The 15,459-nt window shown below is 37.2% G+C and overlaps 1 protein-coding gene across 3 annotated transcripts in view; it reads left to right on the top strand.

The window, feature by feature from the left end:
• Nucleotides 1–15,459, top strand: part of KLHL32 (kelch like family member 32) — a 121,112-nt gene that overhangs the window by 17,070 nt on the left and 88,583 nt on the right. Inside the window, exons 1-3 of one of the 3 annotated variants that reach the window (XM_058020479.1) lie at nt 5,503–5,543; nt 9,280–9,362; nt 11,884–12,064. In XM_058020479.1, coding sequence (XP_057876462.1) covers nt 9,340–9,362; nt 11,884–12,064 — 204 coding nt within the window. In that variant the 5' untranslated portion in view covers nt 5,503–5,543; nt 9,280–9,339. Of the gene's footprint in view, nt 1–5,502; nt 5,544–5,697; nt 5,742–9,279; nt 9,363–11,883; nt 12,065–15,459 lie in introns of those variants that run through there. The other 2 variants (XM_058020478.1, XM_058020477.1) reach the window with 2 other exon arrangements.

Below are 15,459 nucleotides of genomic sequence, written 5' to 3'. Positions count from 1 at the left end.
GAAGGGTGGCTGTGGTGAGCTGGGAGTCGGTCTCTTTCTCCAGGCAACAACAGACAGAACAAGAGGACACAGTCTCAAGCTGCACCAAGGGAGATGCAAGCTAGAATTAAGGAGGAAGTATTTTACAGAAAGAGTGGTCAAATACTGGAATCATCTACCCAGGGAGGTGGTGGAGTCATCATCCCTCGAAGAGTTTAAAAATAGACTGGATGTGGCACTTGGTGCCGTGATCTAGTTAAGGTGTTAGAACATGGGTTGGACTTGGTGATCTTACAGGTCTCTTCCAGCCTAGAATTTCTGTGATTCTGTGAATATTTTTTCAAAATAGAAACATGGAGGTCAGTAACCTGTTGCAATGTTTTGATGCTTATAGAGCTGCTGTGTAGTTGTACTTTTATCTACAGACGTTTCTTTTCCCTCTGATTCCTAGCTTTGAAAGAACCCACTGGACAATGAGCAAGTATTTCACATTGTTTTAATTATGCTGAAAGGAGGGAAAACCGCACTCTTTGAAATACTGTCACTGTCCTGGAAGTACAAGTTATATTGAAGTATAGTTCTGCCACCCTGTGGCTACTGAAGGCCATTCTTAGAAGGTACATGTTTACTCAATTGCTGGTAGTCATAGCCTTTTACTTTTAACTTCACAGAGGAAGTTGAAGGACTGTTGCATGTCCCATAGAGATGTATAAACTCTCTATGATTTTATTGAAATTTATAAATAGTTGTTCACTGGAAGTGCCATGTAGACACAAAAGTGATCACCTCAGTTATGCAAGACTATAGACTGTTAAGAAATATCACTTTTCTTAGTATTTTTATGTGATTTTTTAAAGTTTCAGTCATAGATATGAAAAGTTCATGTCGCCCAATTGTTAAGATTGTAGACTACAGTGCTGTGTATTCCTATCTGATGTAGTCTATATGCAGATTTGAAGTAGTTTCAAAAACATGTTTATCTAGAAAACAATAATTGTTGTTTTCAATAAAAGCTTCTTGATAGTTGTGAAAGTTAAAAATCTAAGGCTTATCTGAGTGAGGTTGACACCATTTCTGACCACACCTCACTATTGTATGTCCCTTTCCATGTTTGTTTCTAGAGAGTTTTGTTTCTCTCAGGAGAAATAATGATGAGCTTTCTAGTTAAATTTTTGTTGCATTCCACTATAAAACATTCTGACTTGCTTTAGAGAAACCTTCCACATTTGTGGACCTATTAGAGCAGATCCAGAGGAGAGCCACAAAGATGATCAGAAGGATGGAGCACCTTTCCTATGAAGGCAGGCTGAGAGCTGGGGCTGTGCGGCAATGAGAAGGCAAAGCTCCAGGGAGACCCTCTAGCAGCCTTCCAATACCTAAATGGGGCTTCTAAGAGGGTGGGAGAGGGAGTTCTTACGAGAGCACGTAGTGACAGGACAAGGTACAAGGGACAAAAGGTTTTAAACTGCAAGAGAACAGGTTTGGTTTACATGTCAGGAAGAAATTCTTTACTCAAAAGGTGGTGAAGCACTGGAACAGGTTGCCCAGAGAAGTTCTGGTTGTCCATGCCTGGAAGTGTTCAAGGCCAGGTCAGATGGGGCCCTGAGCAAACTGGTCTAGAGAGCGGCGTCCCTGTCAGGTGGTTTGGACTAAGATGATCTCTTCCAACCCAAACCATTCCATGATCTTGCAAAAATAAAAAATGACAAATTTTCTAAAAAAAAAATAAAAAATGTAGACTTAAAGAACAGGGTTCTTGTTTTTTTATCTAATAAAAATGCAATATGATCAGAAGGATGGAGTACCTTTCCTATGAAGGCAGGCTGAGAGCTGGGGCTGTACAGCAATGAGAACACAAAGCTCCAGGGAGAGCTTTGATATATAGAAATATATAGATATATAGAAGTATAGAAATATATAGATATAGAATATATAGATATATAGAAATATATATATTCGTACTGTAATATGTTGTCTGAACATTTGTATAACTATTTGTTCTTAGTGAAATATATGAATAGACTTAAAGAACAGGGTTCTTGTTTTTTATCTAATAAAAATGCAAATCAAATTCCAAAATAACGTGCAATTACAAGTACTAAAGTTGCCTGTCTTTTATTTCCTTTTTATAAGGTCTAGAGGAAAAATCTTGAAAGCATAGTTTTGCAAAGTAACAAAGATTTTGGTTTGTGCCAGTAGCAGAATGCCTTAAAACTGACCAGAGACCTTTTGGCTTATTCCTTATAACAACTGTAAACTCAGTGTATGGATTAGATACTTCATTTTGAGATTGCTTTGCATATTTGTTGCCTATCTTTCAGAAAGATGAGAAAATAAGTTCATAGAGAAACAGAATAGTTTGGGTTGGAAGAGACCCTTGAAGGTCATCTAGTCCAGTCTCCTGCCATGAGTTGAAATTTCTTCAATGAGATCAGGATCAAGTTGTAACATTGTTTTCCCAACTATGATAAATGAATCTGCTGGAAGTTATGTCCTGCTCCTTTCAGCAGATGAGTAATTAATATCATGGCTTAAATGACAGCAACATTGAGTGCTCTGAAAAGCTAAGATGATAGTGCACAAAGGCTTGTTACTACAGTTGTATAAAACTATCATCTTTTTTCAGATGAAATGAGTGAAACTGTGTGCACACATCCTGGAAAGCAAACCTTGTCTTCAAATTCACCAGACTTCATCTGCGTAGTTTCCAGTTAGTTACATGATTGTCTATGGTTTTATCACTGGAATGCATCAATCTCTTTCTCAGGTGGTAGTTTAGGTAAAATGTGCCTAAGTTACACAGCTGACCATGAGCCTGACTTTTGATTTTATCTGAAGGTGTATTCAGAAAATATCTTCTGAATGCTGATACATTGAGATATGTAGAAGATATAATGCCACAAATAAGATATAAAGACATAAAAGATGTTGTTCTACTCATACAGCCTTCAGCCTTGTTATTTCATTTTATGTTTTTGTGGCTTAAAATCTTAATTATTCTGTGAAGTCACATGGTAATTTGGTAGTAATAGAAAATAAACCTCATTATTCTAATTGACTATAGCTGATGGCCTGAAGATAGCAATGACCTTTTCAGTCTCACAAGAAACTAGTTTATAATTAACCAGAAGACTGTAACAGTTTGAATTTTTTGTGGTTTTATTTTGCATTTATTTTGCTGAATTTTTTCTTGAGGTGTTTTGACTGACTTCTGTTTTCCCAAACAAGTCCAGATTTTCAATTTTTTTGTTCCCTTAATTTTGTAATTTACATTAAATCTAAGGGGTTTTTCAGTACTATGAAAGTTTTTTCTTTAAATTCACTGTATTGAGGCAGTAAATTAGTTGAGCAGCTTGTGTTTGAGCTGAGTGATGATTTCACTGACAACATTGAGTAGTGGTAGAGTTTTTCGCACACTTGACATTCTTGAACGTTTTTTATGGAATGAGAAAAATATTTCAATTCTTAAAGATCCCAATGAAAAGAGGAAAAAAGTGTTGCCTCCCAGGCATGTGGGAAAAGTGTGTTTATATACTCAAAAGAGCAGGTTGGCAGTCAAACTTTAAATCTGTTTCCAAGTGTTTTCTTTTTGATAAATTAATCTGGCAGAGATATGATTAAAAAAGGTAGAAGATAATGTTGTCCATTATTTTCTCTGAATAGTAAATCCATAGTTTTGTTTCTGAAGAGACTCTGAGAGAAAGTGAAGCATGGCTTGAAAGGATGATTTATTTTGACTTAAGTAAAACCACAGGCAGAAGCAGAAGCTCCTGTGAATAAGGAGCCAAGCTAGAACAGAGAATTGCCATGGGTAAATCTTAATGGTCTAGTTCTGTATCCATGGCAGCCTCTGTCAGGATGTGCTGTGATGCCATTCTGGAATGAAATTGATATAGTGTACTTCTGTTAGCTTCTAAATGTTGTATTTTCTTTTTTTAAAAAGGCCAAATTGAAACCTTTTTTTGAGCTGTCAAAGTGAAAATCCAATTTCATTGCATACAAATGCTTTATCTTCACAACTTATCCAGTTGTTCAAAATTCTACTTTTTTGCAAGAAAGAGCTCATGATCCCTTCAGTTTGTCCATGCATCTAACTTGAAGTGGTGTGGGTTTAAGTGGAAATGTTTTCCAATACCTAAAATACACACTTGGAAAAGGAGTGACTGGAGGGAAAGAAGATAACTAATTAAAGATAACTGCTTGAAAATGCAATATATCTTTAAAATTATTTACATATTCAGTATTTTTATTCTTTGTAACCAGTTCTTGAGCATGTGAATTTAAATAATTTTCGATATAAAGTAGTTTGGCATACAGCAAATTTAATATAAGTAATGTTGAGTTACTATTTTCCAACATAACAACAGTCATAATTAAGAATACTAGTAAATATATCAAAATGAAATATTGCTATCAGAAAAGATACATTATCTGTACCCAGGGAAATGGAAAAACACCCCACATTTAATGTGAAGTTTTATGAATCAACAGCTTTTTATGGTTACTGACAAGTAAAATGAAGTTTCAGAATGTAACTAATGTGAAATGAGATTAAAATCTGTGTTTAAATACTCAGGGTTTGGCTTTATGGTTTGTGTGAGTTAAAATTAATGAATTGGAATATATTTTTGATAAGCAGCATTGTTTGAAGTAATGCAGTAATCGATAAATGAGTAGCTTTCCCACTTCAAAGTAAAATTTTAAAGAAATTAGAAGACTTTTCATACACTGGAGTGTAGGGGGATAGAATATAAGAAAATAAAGACAGCGTAGAAAGTAATCTCACCCCTAAGGAGTTGCAGCTGGGCCAATTATCAAAGATTAGGAACAGGCCTGACTTTAACAGGCCACAGCTGTAGCCAATGAGACGAAGATGCTATAAATGAGTGGGGTGGCTGGTTGGGAAGGGACCTGGAGTCAGTGGTTGCTTTGTGGAGGAGAGAGTCAGCGCTCTGAGGAGCTGCCCATGAGCAACACCAAGAAGGTATGGAACTTTTGTGATAAGGAGATAGACAACCCCTGCAATAAGATGACAACATTGCAGGACTTAAAAGGCAGAACAGTACTTAATAATACAGTGCCATTCTCTGAAGTTTAGTGGTAAACAGAAGATCAACAACTTTGTGATCAACTAGGTGAAAGTTGCTCTAAGTGGTCCCAGTGTAAAGGACTCCACAGCTCCCAAAGTCAGTCTCCTGTCACTCTGAGAGTGGCTCTGGAGCAGCAACACACAGTTGTGAGGAGCGAAGCAGTGGCTGCTTCGAGGTATCACCAGGGGTTCTTGGTGCTTCCACCTCCCTCCAAACGTGGATCATCACAAGAGTAGAGATTGCATCTGGCTGCTATGGAGAGTTATGTATGTTGGCTGCCTGGATCTCAGTGAACAGTTTAAAAGATTTTTAGCTCCAATTTTATGTTGAATCTATTCACAGTTAAGCTATTTTCTGTATGTAGGATAAAAGGCACCAAATGCTTTGTAATTTTCCACCCTGTCTTTTAAAGGCTTTCTGATCCTGGCCATGTTTGCAAGAGAACATTTCTTCTGTCTACAAAAGCATCTTTTAGTATCTCTTGAATCTTATATTAAGCTGAACTTTGTGAAGTGGTAGTTGCCTGTGTTTCACTTTGATTTTTCTCACTTTTTTATGTCAGTCTTGCCAGAATATCTGAGGAGGGCAGAGTCTCACCTCTCCCACCACAGCACAATGTGTTACCTAGAGCCATGGAGGCAGTCAAATGGGGTTTTTCTGACTCCTACATAGGTAATAGAAACTTTGCTTTGCCCTAAACCTAGGCTGGGGCTCAGGGGGTGGGTGTGGGATAGTTTAGTAACTCCTGCCTAAGAAGTAACTACCTTAGTAAAGAGTACAATCTTTTTGTCCAATGCTATTTTATTTTTGTATTAAGAACACATTTAAAATCAGATTTTTTAAATAATTTCGTTTTTGACCCAACAGAAATAATGCTTATATCATGTTTTCAGAGTTCACACTGAAGTTCATTGTAACTCAGTTCTTATTTACTTAGAGCAAATGGGAAAATTATTGATGAAACCACTGAGGTGGTAATTATTTGATATAAGCTTCGATTATGAAGAAAACCTGCATGTTTTCAGGCATTATTATTAGATTGTCATTTCCATTATGAATATGCATTTTTTACTAGTTTGCAGGACAAAGGAAGCATAATTAGGGTGGAAGAAATGTTTCTTAGGTACCCAGTATAAAATGCAGAGCCTGTTTATGCAACAGAATAAGTGTTGTGATGATCTGGACTATGGTTTGGCCAACTCTGTAAAATCAGATATGTGAACAAAAAAGAAAGGTTGTTACATCAAGGGGGAGGAAATAGGGAATTTTGGGACATTTAACTTATTTTCAGAAAGTAGATTGAATATGAATTTTATTTTGATCTCCTACACACTTCCCCCCTTAATCTAATCTGTATTCTGGTGGTTTATATTTTCAAGAATTAATCAAAAATATGTTCTTGCCTTCAGTTTGTTTCTAAATGACACAAGAAGAACAAATAAACCCACCAAAAGGATGAGAAATGGTGTAACTGAAATTCTTTAATGCCTCATGCATTCTGTGTAAACTAAGAACATGGTATTGGCTTCTCAAGATTAATTTAAATGTACGAGATTTTTTCTGGACAAGGGAACATGCATTCTGCCAATAAATACTTTTGGATACTAAACTACTCTGTCTAATATTTCCAAGCCAGTGTTATATCTGATTAAAATGAAGAAATACTGCCTGCTTAATTTTTTTTTTTTTTTTAGTGAACAAATAATTCCTGATTCCTTGGTAATTTAGATTAAAGAAGTGGCATAGCCTAACTGTGCAGTGGATGTGGCCCTTCATTCCAAGATTTCCTGAGAGTGCACAAAACTTACTGTTTATTTTGCTGTGTCATGAGACTGCAACAAAAATATATATAGAAAGACTGACATTTCATCAGGCAAACAACAAACTCTGTTTTGGTGTATTAGTTTGTCACAATCATTTGCATGGACAGTGTGATTTCTTTTGAATTGCTTACTTTTGAAATCCTTAGATACACTGTGTTTATATAAGGAAACTTCTGTCGAGGGTTTTTCTTTTTTCCATTTAGGAATGGTGCACCATTCCCTACTAAAATATGTTCTTCCAGTGCTAGCTAGATCATTACTAGTTTTATTCATTTGCAAGTTTTTAATTTTAGCACTTTTCTAGGATGTGAAAAAACTAATGGAGCAATAAGGAAATAAATTTTAGTTGTGAAATACAATATTATTGGGAATTAGTGTTCATCAAAAAATCATAAAGGGTGAAATAGTATATTATTTTCAATAAACACTTTTTGGCAATTTTAGCATCTATCTCAAACCTAGGATGTAATGAGCATTTTCTGCCTGGCCTATATTTTTCCTGTTAACTTCCAGCATTAAGGAGTATTTCACTATAACAGAAGGATTTATGTGGATTTAAAGTTTTCCATTTAAACCAAAAGTCTTATCCTTAAGTTTATAAACGAATCTCTTAAACCGATTTGATGACTTCAACTAGTTAAATAGAAAGACAATAGTATGTCTTAAACATTCTAATGCAAGGAGTTCTCTTGGGTACCAATCAGTGTTTATATAATGGACATGTATCCAGCTGTCTGAAATAGAAATAAACTCTTGGTGCAAATGATTTTAGAACTGTTCTGGCACAGCATATGTATACAACAGGTGGAAGTGCCTCCTTAATTTTTTTTTTTGGTAAGAATAAATAATTCTTTCAAATTAAAGATGTTTAGCTGCCTTAATTCTGTATGGCTAAATAAAATCTGTGCAGTACTAGTTTAATGATTTACACACTCCTACATGGTGTACATTTAAGTGAGGCATGCAGTGCTGGAGCTTTCGAAGAGAAAGAAGGGGTGCTGAGTTTTAGGGGAGATTGATTTGTTAGGGAAAACTACTAAATGCAGCATGGGACTGTTTGAATATCTTGTTAATTCTTTGATGCGTATGCCTTAATTATTGCAGATTTAATGTCTTTCCCTGCAGGTCTTCATCCTTCCTCTGTTTGCTCTCACTGCGGCTTGTGGTTGTTTTTTGTTTTGGTTTGGTTTTTTTTGTGGGGTTTTTTTTTTTTTTTTTTTTGTTCTGTGTATGGGCTGGAGAATTTGGACCTCTTAAAGGTTGAATTTGTTCTCTATCAGTCTCTGGCTGGTGTAGGATTTCCAAAGGGCAGGCATCAGTATGGGTGTATACAAGAGCAGGTACATTGATCAGAAGTGGTTTTGCTTCCTTAGTTGACAATAGCAACTTAATATGCTGTGTTTTTCTGTCTCTTGAAGGGTAAGGTGAATTGTCTTAACAGAACTAGAATGATGATTGTTGAGGGAGAGAGTGAAATCTTCTGAAACCACCATTGGAAAGCACTGCAAACCCATTTGCTTGGTATCCCACTGAATCATCAGCATAAGTTCTCTATGACCTCACCCATCTGCTCTTTTTGGAAAAGAGAGAAAAATATGGAAATCTTTCCATTCTTCAGATTATACTGTATTGTAATACTTCAATGTTACTGAGTTACATTAAACAATTCACCTATGGTTAAAATAAGCAGTTAAAGTAAGGTACTTTTCTTTTTTGACTGTTCAGTTAAAACCTGTTTTTTTCTTTCATGATTCTTATATGAAGTTGAAATGTCATGTCAGCTGTGCTGGTTGCTACACCAGTTAAAAATTTGCTGTGCTGCCCTGTTTTCAATAACTTAGGTCTTTGGACACTTCAGCTGTTTTGTGTTTATTTATATGGTCACTTTAGTATTTTGTCTTTTAAAAAAAGAGCTGTTGTGTTTATAAAAATGATTGTACTATAGTGCTTCTATTTGCCAGAATGATTATAGCATCATAAAGCCATTTAGGTTGGAAAAGACCCTCAGGATCATTGAACATAAAAACTGTGTGCTATTCAGGGAAGTAAGCAAACACTAATACATGCCTGTGACTTGGTCTTCATGTTGAAGGAATTTTGGTACAGTTACTTTCCTCCTCATCTTTCTTCAGCTTTTTTGAAATTAAATGTGTTCCTGAGTTTGTGGAAACCATTCCTCAAGGGCAGCAGGTGGAGGACATTCAGATGGCAGGGTGTGAATCTCTAAGAAGGACTAGAGGAAAGGCCACTTTCCTTGCAGAAGGACTTTACTCAGATCTAGACAGTGAAAGTTGCTTTTGAATTGCACATCCTGAAAGTATTGATCTTTAAGGCTGAGGCTGTGTATGCTTTGAATTTTAATGTTCCTCTCCATTCTCTTTTTCTAGCTGGAACACTCACAGCTTTCTCTAGAGGATTATAAGTTTTGATATTCAGAAGACTGAAGGATGCCATCTGAGAGGTGCCTGAGGTATAGTACTTGGTAGTGTGTAGGAAGTTATTAACATTTAGGATGATGTTTACCAAAGATTCAGTTAAGAAAGTAGGAAAAAGTAAAACTACTGGTTTTGTTCATTAGATAGGAACTTGCATTATTAAATACATATCCATGTTATAATCTGCAAAATATTATCTTGTTGTTGCTTCTTATCTCAGGCAAGGAAAACTGTGCCTGGGATTGATTGGAAGCCCACAGTCTCTTCATACCTTAACTTGTTTGTGCCTTAGTCTATACATGGGATTTTTGATTGTGGAAGCAACTGGCATTTTTTGCATTTAGAATGGTGTCTGGTGATAATTTTGCAGTTCCACTGTTCGGGATATATTACTTTTCCAGTTACGTGAAATGTCTTTCAAGGTTCTCTCCAAATTCATCTTTCTGCCTTCCCTTCTGTCTCCTTCCCAGTGTAGCCTTTCTCATTTGTTTGTACCACCCCTTCTTGCAATAGAGAATTTGTCATTTATAATTTAATTAATTTCTGGAAGCAGAACATGGTTCTTTCAGACAGAACACTCTGCAGAATTTATTAACTGAATTGGTTTTCTGCAGAACTTTGCAGTAGTGTGAAATGCTGGTGGTTCTGTTTTACAGAGTAGTTAACACTGATCTGGGAGCTCAGAAAACTCCTGAGATGACTGGGACACCTTATCATTCCAGTTCTGTTCCCCTTTCCCTGCCATGCTTGTGCAGGAGAAGAGAATCAGAACTTTCTTGCTTTTATAGCTATTAAATTTATCAACTGACAATATCATTACAAATAATCAGTCAAGTTATGTTGAATTATTTTATGTATTTTCATTCCTAAATTCCAGTTAAATTGCCTTTCATGTGTATGCATTCTTCATATGTTATTAGCACAAGGGTTACATGCAATTGATTTTTCACTTTGGTCACTGAATTGAAAAATGGATTATGATAGAACTCAGTTTAAAATCCCAGATATGTTCTCTATTGAATGAAATAGTCCTCTGGATGATGGTGAAAAAAGCAAGAGCAATGAAGGTCTTGATTTACAACAGTGGGAGAGAGGCTAATAAAAACAGAAGTAAAGAGAAACCATCTCAGGGCATCATTAATGTATTATACTTGCCCTAGTTTTAGTCACTTCGCCATAGAAATTACAGAAGAGAAATAACTGTTAAAAACAGTTCTCTTGTGTTTAGCAAGTTAGATTTCTTGATAACTGTCATTTAGAATATGAGTTGGGTTCCACAAACAGAACAGCTGAAGAAAAAAGAGTAATTTGAATGAGTCCTTTTGAAATGTATTTAGGGCATGTCCATATGTGAAACCTGAACTGTCAGAGAAGAAGTAAAATTCTTCTGTTTACTGAAAATTCTTCTGTTCACTGAACACTCTGTTCCTGTGTTATTTCTCTTTGGCCAGCCTTCTTCAAGAAGTAAGGTTTTAGTTGTCTTTCTAAAAGAGCAGGTTAGATTAGAGCAAACAGTCTGCAAGGCAGGTCTGCAGGAGTTTACAGGTGCCTGAGGTGCAGGAGTAGGATGGGCAGAGAAAGGAGAATATCACAGCCCCACAGCTGCTGCATAGTATGTGTATGCAGTGAATTACATGACTGTGCTGGAAAGATCATGAGTTATTCACCCCTTTAAAAAAATCTTCACTTTGTCTGCTGAGATGACTCTCTGTAAACTCACCTTCTATAAACACACATGTGGATTCTCTGCCAATTTAAATTTGTAGTCTCACAGAGCTCAAATCAATTGCATTGTTTTGTACCAAAGAGGATTTACTGATCTATTTTGATTTGTTTCCATTTGCATCAACAGTTATCTTGTCTCTTCCTTTCACTACAGAGAAAGGAAGCTGCAATCAGGCACTCCTAGCGTGGATTATATGGGAAAAATATATTCATACGTGGAAATCTTCAGAGGTGGAGAAGGCGTTGGCATTTTAAAATTGAGCAAAAATCCTCTCCCTTCCCCCAACACAAAACAGACAATCAAAAAACACTACAACTCTTCATAAATATGAATAGCCTGAAGTGGTGATTCAGACCACTTCATTCAGAATCAGACTTAAACAGGCCACCTGAGACCATGAGGCATCATACCTTTTAGTAGAACTTCTGGCATGCATACATATACCCTCCTTTTCATCAGTCCTTCAATTTGAACCACTTAAAGTTTTCTGGTGGTCCATTGACCTAAGCCCTCTGTTGTCCTCATTTAATCCTAAAATTAATTAATCCTGTGAGTTCAGCTGACTTCTGGTACAGGAAATGAGAAATCAGAACCATTGATGTTTTTAAATTTGAGTATATAATCAGTGTTCATAATGCTTTGTCATAGTGAGCTTTTCTTCTGATGTCTATGCTGTGTAAAGGTTCTTGCCTGACAGGGTTCGTGACTTTTTTGCTTTCCAAGAATTATCAAACTTTCTTGTCTTGTTCTGTATTCCTGACAGAATGTGCTTGCTTTGTACTTTGTTTTCTTTTTGTTTTTGACAGAGTCTTTCCCCTTTCCCCTCTCAGTGTTCAGGAAATGCTGACAGGTCAGAGGCTTTGTCAGTCTAGCTCCCACAACGATGCTGTCCTGGCAGCTCTGAACCAACAAAGAAGTGATGGCATTCTTTGTGATATTACCCTTATTGCTGAAGAGCAGAAATTCCATGCACACAAAGCAGTCCTGGCAGCCTGCAGTGACTACTTCCGAGTAAGTCCCAAGATTTTTCTATTTATATAATTATATTAAAAATTGTCATTGTGGAGGATGGAGATAATTATAAATATCATATTGAACAAGATTTAAATTTGCACCTTTGGATTATTGCACACTCTTTAGAGTATACAACTTTAAGTATCCATAGGAAAGAAATGTTGAGAACCTAAATCAGATTTTTTTAATAATTATTTAAGGTAAGTCTTCTCCTCCCTCTGCCTCTATCAGAGATAGTCAGTGCACATCTTTCTATGAATGTAATGCCCCAGTAAAGGGAGAAAGTGGAAGATATTTTAGTATATAGAAAATTTTGTAGAACACATGAGAGCTGTGATTAGAGGATGGTTGAGAGACTGAAGGAAGTCCTCACTGTGGTCTTCAACATCCTCACAAGGGAAAGCAAAGGGGCAGGCTTTCTTTTTTCTTTTTGTCTTTTTCACCAGTGGTGGGACTCGAGGAAACTGCATGAAGCTGAGTTGGGACATTGAGGTTGGATATCAGGAAAAGTTTTTCACCCAGAGAGTGTTTGAGCGCTGCAACAGGCTCCCCAGAGAAATGATCACAACACCACACCTGTCAGAGTTCAAGAAGCATTTGGACAATACCCTTGGGCATGTGGTGTGACTCTTGGGGTGTCCTGTGCAGGGCCAGGAGTTGGTCCTTGATGGTCCTGGTGGCCCCTTTCCAAGTCAGCATGTTCTATGATTCTGTGATTAGAGTATGGAAGTATGGGGTGAGGGAGTTTAAATTTAATCTTTACTATGAGGCTGCTGAGGCACTGGAACAGGCTGCCCTGAGAACTTGTGGATGCCCCATCCCTGGAAGTTTACAAGGCCAGGGTGGATGGGGCTCTGAGCAACCTGGTCTAGTGGGAGATGTCTGTGGCAGTGGGTTTGAAACTCGGTGATCTTTACCCTTTCAACCCAAGCCATTCTATGATGCCATGATAAATGCAATTTATTTCAACTTGAGATTGGATTTTTGTCAGATGTAAATGGTTGCTCTCAAAGAGGAAGCTATAATAATTTCTTTAATGTGATAAAACTTATTTTCAGAAACAAATGTTTCCAAGATGTAAAATAAAATATTCCCTGGGAAATCTGATTCAGACAATTCCAGTCTAATTCCAGTGTAGAATTGGAGTAACTGAAAAATCATGTTTGCTCATAGGAAAAATATCCTTTATATGAGGCAGTTCTACTAACCTTTATTACAATGTGCCCACTCAAAATGTTGGACCATCTGTAGCTGTGTAGTTCACTGGTATTTTTGAGTGTGAGTCATCCTGTTGTTAATTAGAGACTAAAGCTGAAATTAATTTAAAGGTCTATTTTCTCTTACAAAGTAAATTTATTAAATATTTTGTCTACACAGTAATTGTAGTGTGATGAACTTTGTTATGAGGATCTTTTTGTCTTGTTACAATAGTAATACAGTGTATGACAACTTCTCTATATCTCTGATTACCTGAGCATGGTTTTTATCTTCCTGTCAACTCTCTCTGACTTTTGGTTAGAATTTAGACTTAATTTATTCTGTGTATTTAAGAAATGTTATTAACCTTGATCTGACTTTTGCTGTGATGGTGTTGAGCCAATTGATTGCTCATTTTTTGAGCTTATCTGCATGCTTATGGGTTCTGCTACAGCATGGTTTGTACTGCCATGGTTGCTGATGTTGCTTCATCGTGATGCCCAGGCCCTGCTGTAACAGAGATTGCTTTGCATTTTCATTTCCTTTAACCCCAGTGCACAGAGAGGGATTCTGGACCTTTCTACTTGTAGCAACTGCTATGTATACTTGCAGTTATAAATATAGCTCCTGTTCTGGTTTGGTGGAAATATTTTCATAAGGGTCCATATCATCTGCACCTGTGATACTCTTTCCAGATCTTATTGTTCCCTGTGCATAGAAACATCATGGAAAGAGCACCTCTGCCCAGTGTTTCAACCTCTGCCCAGTGTGGTAGAAACAGCCTCTGCTTTGGTCACTTATTGATTCATGTTGAGATCTGGGGCACTGTGATTTATCCTGTTATTTCCAGTTGAGTTACTTGGTAATGACTGGACAGTAGCTGCAAGTTAAAATCTTAATGCCCTTTATTGCTACATAATTTTTTTTTATTTTAAAGGCATTGAATTTATGCAGCATTGAGTAATTTGTTCTGCCTTTAAACTCTTATGGTTTAGTAGGATGCATTCTTCAGACTTCAGATACTAGCTATAAATATGGAACTCGTGCTTTCTGAAATCAGGAAAACAGGTTTTTATTAATAGACCAAAATCTTTTTTTAGAATATTGTGAAGATCTATATTCTGGAGGAGGATGGCAAGAAAGTTACACTGTGTTCCTAATTCTAATAATTTAGAAAAAGCAAGAGTCAATTAAAAAGTAATAATGTTTTGAGAGAAATTATTGATCTTTTCATATCTAGGGAGATTTTACCTAATTTGAGCTACTTGGGTATTCTTTTTCTAAGACTTAGAAGAATTAAGCTTCTTCTTCTAAGACTTAAAATAATCAAGCTTAATTTTAGAGTTGGTAAAAAGAAAGAGGCATTTCCAGAGGATGATAAAGGAAAATAGCAGATTTATTCAGAATGACATGAGTGATGATCTGGAAGTGCTGGATCTCTCTCAAGTGGCCATAAAGGCCAGTGTCACGTGCTTCAAACTTAGCTGTTGTTACTATTATGTAGCTTTTACCCTTATTTTTTTTTTCTGGAGGAATTCTTAGACAAAACTTTCAGATCTTCTGATTCTAGCCCCAAAGTCATTTATGAAGAACTCATTGCCATGTGGAACTTGCCAGGATGGACCTACTGCTGGCCAAGGCTTAACCATGCAGGGGAGGATAGTAGCACCTCTGTTATGTGTTAAGAAGGGGGAGAAAAAGTAACTGTACAGATTTAATTGTGTTCAGAGAAGAGCAGGGTGAGAATATGGGAGAGGAACAACTGTGCAGACACCAAGGTCAGTGCAGAAGGAGAGACAGGAGGTGCTCCACATGCTGGAGCTGATGTTCCCCTGCAGCCCCTGGTGCAGCCCGTGGTGAGGCAGCTGTGCCCCTGCAGGTCCATGAGGATGCAGAGATCCACCTGCCACCCCTGGGAGATGCCCTAGCCAGAGCAGTTGATGCCTGAAAGAGGTCTGGGGAGCTCTGGGAAACCTGTGCTGGAGCCAGATCCATGGAGAGAGAAGCCCATGCTGGACTTTTTTGGAGTTTCCTGGTAGGACTTGTGACCCTGAGGGGAATCCAGGCAGGAGGAGCCTGTGCTTGAAGGACTGCACCCCATGGAAAAGTGACCCACACGGCAGCACTCTGAGGGGATCTGTTGCCTGTGGGATGGACTCACACTGGAGAAGTTCATGGAGAGCAGTCTCCCCTTG

The sequence above is a fragment of the Melospiza georgiana genome, chromosome 3 (assembly GCF_028018845.1).
Source record: "Melospiza georgiana isolate bMelGeo1 chromosome 3, bMelGeo1.pri, whole genome shotgun sequence".
Lineage (NCBI taxonomy): Eukaryota > Metazoa > Chordata > Aves > Passeriformes > Passerellidae > Melospiza > Melospiza georgiana.
The sequence above is the reverse complement of the archived record's forward strand: the minus strand, read 5'-3'. Positions and strand labels throughout refer to the sequence as shown.